Source organism: Blennius ocellaris (genome assembly GCF_963422515.1).
Source record: "Blennius ocellaris genome assembly, chromosome: 3".
Lineage (NCBI taxonomy): Eukaryota > Metazoa > Chordata > Actinopteri > Blenniiformes > Blenniidae > Blennius > Blennius ocellaris.
The window spans coordinates 3,321,602-3,329,139 of NC_137652.1; the positions used below are offsets into that span (position 1 = coordinate 3,321,602).

Genomic DNA, 7,538 nt, shown 5'->3' on the forward strand with positions numbered 1-7,538 from the left:
ATCTCATTCTCCCGTTTTCTTTTTTTCCCCTCTCTTTCTTTCTGTCTGCTAGCTCTTCCAGTCAGTTGCCACTTAAGCTGGGCCAATTATCTTGGCCGTTTTGGCTGCTCAGAAGTGTCTGACCTAGCCCAAACGCTACTTTTTTCTGCTGCCTCTTTGAAATCTCACACTCATGCACATATGCAACCCGCTGCCATCTTCGTTTGGCAAGCGCTCCACTGTGAGCCTCTGATCTCAGCAACATCAAAAGGCTGGTTTGTAAGATAAGGTAATGTTTGAAGTTGGTGCAGCAGCATTCCCCAGCGTCCAAGTAAATCCATAAATAAGATATAAGCAAAAAGAGAAAAAGAAAAAAAAAAGAAAAAATCCCCCCCCCCCCTCCAACCACCACCCCTTTTTCTTCTGCAACCCCCCCTTCTTTCCCAAATCCTTCTCCTCTTGTTCTTTATCTGGGAAATGAGATTCAAATTTGCAGTGTGTCTTTTAACCACTATAAAAGAACGCACTAATCAAATTGTCCCCTCGTATGAGAAGCCGGGAGACACGAGAGCTCCGGACAAGGACGAGAAAGACGAGAGAGATCTCACCGCCGAAGACCTTGGCGAGAGCGACTCGAAAGAAAAAGAAGAAAAAAAAACCGACTTTGACACACAATTAGCTTGTTTCTCCACTGTGATCATCTGGGAAAGTTCTGCGAGTCACGACTCGGGGAGTGACGTTGTCGGGCGGGATGTTGTCGCTCCCCCCCCCCCCCCCCCCCCCCCCCCCCAAAAAAAAATCAATTGGTGGCCAAAGCGCACCCTGGGGTCCAGGAGCCATCGGCCCTCGCGGCGCCAGGAAGGACCACGGGAAACTTCTTCAAAAGTACGACTCAAGTAGCCCAGAGGGACTCGCGAGTTGAACGAGAACCCCCCCCCCCCCCCCCCCCCCCCCCTCCCCTCGGCCGCCCACACCATCGTCCCCCAGACAAACAAAAGGCTGGCCGACTTCCCTCTCGCCGACTTGTGTTTTCCATCAGTCCGAAACCGTCCCCACGTGACGGCCGGGGGCGCTTTGTCCAGGTCGGGGGGGGGGGGGGGGCAGAGAAAAAAAAAAAACTAGTCCCGGGGCCCTTTTCATTGGTTTGGTGGGGCTCTTTACTTTATAGGGGGATCTCCTATTCAAGTTGTGCAAGTCATTTTCAAAGCAGCCAGCCACCCTCTTATCCCGCTAAGCTCCCCTCACCTAACAATAGGCTGAAAGCGATTCAGTTAAGCCCTTTATACTCTTGTGCACTTTATTTTCTCACTCCCTTTGCACTTGGAGCCTCGCCGCTCCCGCCATTGGCCCGGGCCGGGCGAAGGAGAGACGCTGTGGGGTGGAGGAGGAGGAGGAGGAGGAGGGGGGGTTGAGGGGTGTCCTAGCTCGGCCAGAGGGAGTTCCTCATGTCTTGTCCCAAGGTCTAGAAATGAGTAACCCCTGTGAAAGCCTCGCAGACACATGATCTCAGCACGCCGCAGAGGCCAGTGGCAGGAAACCGACCCACCATGTGAGTAAGCCTGCTTTCATTTGATGCCAACATTTTTCAATGAGTTTGTCTTGAGGCCCGAATGGCCACTTCCCTCTCCCCTTGCCCCCCCCCCCCCCCACCCCCACCCCACCCCTTCTCTCCTACAGCTCTTCAAAGGGAAAAAGCGATTAGATAATATGAAAAAAAAACAAGTCTGTTGTGGCAGAAGGGTGGGTGGGATGGATACATATCAACTTTGAGGAAAATGAGGCAACGCCCCCCACAACCCCCCCACCCCACACCCCCCCCCCCCCCCCCCACATCAAGACGGTCTCATTTCTTCTGCCTTCACCTCAAGCCTGTAACCCGTCAGAATAAACTTCAAAAGGTCCTCAGACATAATGACTTTCCCAGAGTTATCTCCCCGGAGGCCGCGGCAGCGACTACACATTAATAGAATTACCTGGAGTCAATCATAGAGGATAATTAAAATACATTACAGGCCATTATTTCTCAACAGAGCCATCCGGGGGCCCCCCGGGAAAAGCTGAGCGTGTTCCACTACAAGGCCAAAGAGTTTTACCACCCCCCCCCTCCCCCTCCCTCTCACACCACCCGAGACGTTTTCCTGGAAAGACGCTGACTGAACTCTGGTCCAGGTACATTGCGATGCAGTGGAAACAACACAATCTTGGCGGCGGCGGCGGGATGATGGACGGGAAGCCTCCTCGTCGTCGTAGAACAGAACTTACACGCTACTGTCCGTCATCGACATGGAATCGTCGGTCGCGGCGTCGCTGGAGATCTCGCTGTCATTGGCACTGGTGGCAGGGGCGAAGATGTAGCCGGAGTTGACAAAGTAGGGGCTGGCCGGGTCTCCTCTGCGGTGGGATCTACGAAAGGAACAGCAGACGCCAGGTTTTTAGTGAAAATGCCCTTTTTTTTTTTAAGCAAATGTTTTACGAGAAGTGAGACTCGAGACTGTCGGGGTGTGAAAACACTCAGAATGAACTGCATTTTGCACGTTGAGCTGTATTTTGCACCAGGACGCGTCAGTAAAATTGGCTTTATAGTAAGAATTGGGTCATTTTCTGTGGTAATTGTTCAGACTTTAAAAAAAAACCAACACATTTCCAGCACATATACGCTGTGACACACGAAAGAAAAGCTTTACATTTTAAACTCAAAGGTTATTATGGCACAATTTTGCCGGTCCCTCCCACTCAAGACGAAACTGGACAACGTCTCAGTATGTGGGCTCGTGAACTACGACGTTGTTCTGACACCTCTGGTCTAAAATGACCCGTCGGGAGTTTGTGGCGCTGACGCAGGTCCGACAGGAGTCTCCTCGACGTTATAAGATCGTGACGGAAACTGCAGATTTTTTACGTTACTTGTCGTTACCCATCAATACGCCGCGGTCACCAGTCGGGCCACAGGTTCGTCGGTAAAGTGGGTGAAAGTGTGCAAGGCGTGTAGAAAATCACTTCTTCTTCACTCTTCTTCCACTTCTTGTTTGGGTCTGTCTCGCAGTCTTTCCTCCTCCACTTTTATCTCCCCCTCCTTGCTATCATCCAGTCTGAGCCCCCCCCCCCTCCTCCTCCTCCTCCCTCCTCCTCCTCCCCCTTTCCGACTCTCTCTGTCTTTTACTCTCTCCTGCTGTGTTGCATTCCTGTTCCAGTAGTGAAGGGGGAGGACGGGGAGGAGAGGAAGGGGGAACTTGAGCTTTAGAGAGAGAGCGAGAGAGAGAGAGAGAGAGTGAGAAGGAGAGAGGGAAAGGGGGAAGGAGGGCCCCTTTCTTTATGAGAATGCCTTCTGCCGGGAGTGCTGAGGAGAACCCCAGCATGACTAAAGCCGTAGGCCCCGAGCACAAACCTGACCTTTGGAAGGTCCAACGCAAAGAGTCAGGTATTTAGCACAGCTGGGCTCTCTGCACACCCCCCCCCCCCCTCCTCTCTCTCTCTCTCTCCATCTCTTTTCTTTCTTTCATGATCTCCCCCCCCCCTCCTTCCTGTCATCCCCCCCCTTCCCCTCCTCTTGTCTCTCCCTGTCTCCGACCAAAGCATGCTTAGTCTCTGTCAGACAGATTTCTCCTTTAAAAAAAAAAAAAGAGAGAGAGATAAAAGTGCTGGACCGAAAAGAAAGAGGAAGGAAAACACTGACGCTCGCGATCTATAAGAAAGTGGGATCAGTGGTTGGAGCCGAGGATGTTTTGTTGTTGTGTTTTTCTATCACTTTGGAGTCGAGTGTTGGAAGTTTCTCAGAGGAAGAAGAAAAAAAAAAAAGAAGATCTGTGCAGTGGCAAAATTAGTTCCACATGTTTGAGATGGAAATTGGTTGACCTAAAGAGATGGTGAGGGGTTAGGGGGGGGTGGGGGGGGGGTTCATCCCTCCCTCCCGCTTCTCCTTTAGTGAAAAACAAGAATGCAGGGGATCACACCGGGGGGGGGGCAGGATGTGCCCACATGTCAACAAACCCGCCGCTTATTGGTTCCTAACTCAACATGGCCACTTCCAACTGTACTCTGATGTTATCTGACATCTGCTCACATGAAGCCCCCCCCCCCCCCCCCCAACCCCCCCCCCCCAGGGAGAGTTTAGGTGGACCGATGAGACTCGATCAATCAGTTTCCGACGCCGCCACGAAGCCAATGGCACACGTGAGAATGTTTTCATCGGTGCACTTTTTCACAGTTGGAAGAACTTGACGGGGGGAAAAAAAGATTATCTATAAATTATCCTTTTCCTACCAAGCAAAGCGCTCTCAAGACGTTGTCAAGCCTCCCAGTAATAATTGCATCCAGATGTGAGGACAAAGTAGTTTGAGTATTAAAAAAAAAAAAGAAAAAGAAAAGAAAAGAAAAAAAAAAAAAAAAAAAAAAGAGAAGAAGTTTTAAGCAGCCTTTGATGCAGGCTCATGCATAAAATCCAGTTTTTTTGAAAATGTTCCTGGCTTGAAAAGATTTCAGCTGTTTGGACAATGTGTGGGACGAGCTCTTAAGATAAAAAAGCCCAAATGCTTTCCACAAACAGTTCCGCTTTCATCTCTGACCAAGAGAACAATATCTCCGCCTGGCATAAGACTGACTGCACAACTTCTTTCAACTCCGCTGCGTATTAGCATTTCTCCAGATTAAGGAGATTCTGTCACAGTATGCAGAACCTATGTGTGGTTTAGTGAGCAAGCAGGGGGAGGGAGGGGAGGGGAGGGGAGGGGAGGAGGGAGGGGGGGGGGGGGGGGGGGGGGGGGGGGGGCATCACATTGTTTTGTGTAGCTGTAAGAGTCGTGAGGCTCCGCGTCTGAATTCATTCCTGAACCGGAGGAAAAGGGTTTCAAAGCACAGGAAACTTGAGCAGAGCCAGCAGAGGGGCTGCCTGCGAGACACCGTTTACTTTAAAAGGACGGCTCACATGCATTGATGTTGCGGAGCCACCCCGCCCCTCCAACCCCTCCACTAACTGCAAGGCAGGAGGGCACAAGTATACAGGCATGTTCCTCCGAGACCCTTTGATCAAGCAGCCCCCCCCCCCCCCCCCCTCAATCTCCCTGAAATAATTGCCTAATATACCAATGCCGCTCCGCTCCATAAGTGACAGCGGCGTGACGCTCACCTGCAGCTGTTCTCCAGCACCTCGGCCGCCGTGCGGATGGTCGCGGTGGCCCTCAGGGTCTTGGCGGACAGTCCCACCACGGAGCCCAGCGCCTTCGCCTTCAGGTCGCCGCAGCTCCACTCCTCCTCCTCGATGAGCGGGGGAAGGTATCCGCACATCAGCTTCAGGCTGCCGCTGCCGCCGCCGCCGCCGCCGCCCAGCGCGCCGTGGTTCATGTACGCCGCGTTCTCGCAGCCGGTGCGCACGAACTCGAGGTATATGTCAGAGGTCAGGAACGTCTGGTACGCGTTCTCCTCCATGTGCGACTGGATCTCCGTCTGCGCCTGGTCGAACATGGCAGAGTCGATCTGTTGCTTCTTGATACTATCCCGTATGAAGGTCTTGGTGGCCGGCTTCAGCTGCTTGGCCACGATGCTGTTGGTCTCCACGTACCGCTTGAAGATGACTTTGGCGACCCGCAGCGTTTTGGAATCCTTCAGGTCCATCTGCCGGAACCCGCTGCACGCGAACCAGAAGTCCAGCGTGTCCACGCAGTTCTCCCGCTCCAGGAAGGTCTTGAAGAGGTGCGCGCCGTCCTGGTCGCCCAGCAGGAAGTGCAGCGACTTGGTCCAGCGGACCAGCGGCGAGTCCGGCGACGCGCTGCCCTCCGGCTCCCCGAGTCCGTCCTCGTTCCGGCGCGTCGCCGCGCCCGGCTGCGGCGCGCCCGCGGCGTCCCTCGCCTTGCTCTGGGCTCTCATTTTGGCCGCCCTGCCGGGGTTGTGGCATGACGCCTCTCCCTCCTCCCCCGGCACCGGGGGACGCGGGGCATCTTCCCGAAAGCTGCCGCCGCCGCCGCCGCCGCCGCGCTCCGCCAGCGCCCTGCTCATGGCTCCGGCTCCGGCTGAGAGTGGCGTCGTGCCTCCGCCGAGCTCCAGCCTAATCCTCCTCACTCACTCTCTCAAAGCAGCGGGGAGCTTCTCAGCTCCTCTTCACTCTGGAACACAAAGTATTGATCTAATCAAAGCCAGATCCTGCTCAACTTCAAAGAAAGACATCAAGTAAACAGTCGCTTTCAAAACCGCCTCGCCGGGTTCACACAGAAAGGAAGTATGAAAGGCTTATTCCGTTTCATTTATCTATTATAATCTAAATGAGAGATCAACTGCAGCCTACATTCTCCGCGTGCATTGATCTGCCACATCAAAAACTGTTTTTACAAGAATAATCACCGCGGTACAACCACACTCTTCACCAAACCGGATTCTCACAACTGTGGCTTACACGTGTTTTCCTAACGAGTCCATGTCACAGGCTTCAACTCCAATTAATTTCCCAATCTGCTCCGGACGACGGTACCCTTCCCTGTCTGCATCTCCCCCCTTCTCTCTCTCTCTCTCTCTCACTCTCTCTCTCTCTCACACACACACGCTCACGTACAAACCCAGAAAAGCAGCTGCTTGTGATGCGCGCAACAATGACCTTAACGTTAATGTAAAAAAGCCCGGGGGAGACGCGCGCCGCTCATGCGTAAATGGTAAGCGATCAATCGCCTTAATATCTGCCCCGGACGGTTATTACGGCGCATTATTCAAGCCACAGCCCCAGAAACGTGTCTGCACTGTCAACACGGAGCCAGACTTGGCATTTTTTTTTTTAAGGGGGGAGAGTAAAACATCACCCGGAGCCCGAGCGATCCGAGCAGAGCATCAGCGCCAAAAGTAAAGGGGGGGGGGGGGGGGTGGGTGGGTGACGGCTCGCACGATCCGCGACTCCAAACCTCCAAGAAATCACCCGGGATTCTTTCAGAAATGCTCGACTCGCAGTCCTCGCGGTTCTCCCACCTGCAACCGCGTGCAGGAAAATCCTTTCGATCAAACCGGTGGCGCTGAATAAAACGTGCGTAAAAAAAAAAAAAAAAAGCAACGTACCATCGCCGGCGATCCAAACAAGAGCAAGACGCGTAAAAAAAAAAATTGCAAAATAAAAAGTTGCGAAAATTACTCCATTTTCATCGAGGCGCTTACGATCCAAAACGGGGGGAGAAAACTCTCCGAAGAGTAATCCAACACAAAACGCAGCCGCGCCACATGTGGAGGAGTGAACGCAGCCCGTCCTGTCCCATTCAAGCACTGACCTCAGAGGAGGCAGGCTCAGTGCCTAAGTAGATCACCGGGGTGTCAAACTCTGGAGGAGGGACGGGTGTGTGTGTGTGTGTGTGTGTGTGTGTGTGTTGGGGGGGGTTACATCCCACTTTTTTTTCCCAGCCAGAAAACGCACCACCCCGCAAACACTCGTTTTTTTCTTTTTTAAATCTGGGCTACACATTCATACATTCTCTCTCTCTCTCGCACACGCACACACACACACACACACACACACACACACACACACACACACACACACACACACACACACACACGCACGCACACACATAAGCTTCTTATCTATCTCACCGTGT

General features: G+C 53.0%; 1 protein-coding gene across 1 annotated transcript in view; it reads right to left on the bottom strand.

Annotated features, from left to right (window-relative positions):
* The window catches only part of LOC308145458 (axin-2-like), a 14,462-nt gene extending 7,273 nt beyond the window's left edge, over positions 1 to 7,189 (bottom strand). The window contains 3 exon segments of the mRNA XM_080516910.1: positions 2,242 to 2,382; positions 5,102 to 6,074; positions 7,009 to 7,189. Coding sequence (XP_080373036.1) covers positions 2,242 to 2,382; positions 5,102 to 5,967 — 1,007 coding nt within the window. The 5' untranslated portion in view covers positions 5,968 to 6,074; positions 7,009 to 7,189.
* Positions 7,190 to 7,538: the final 349 nt, after the last annotated feature.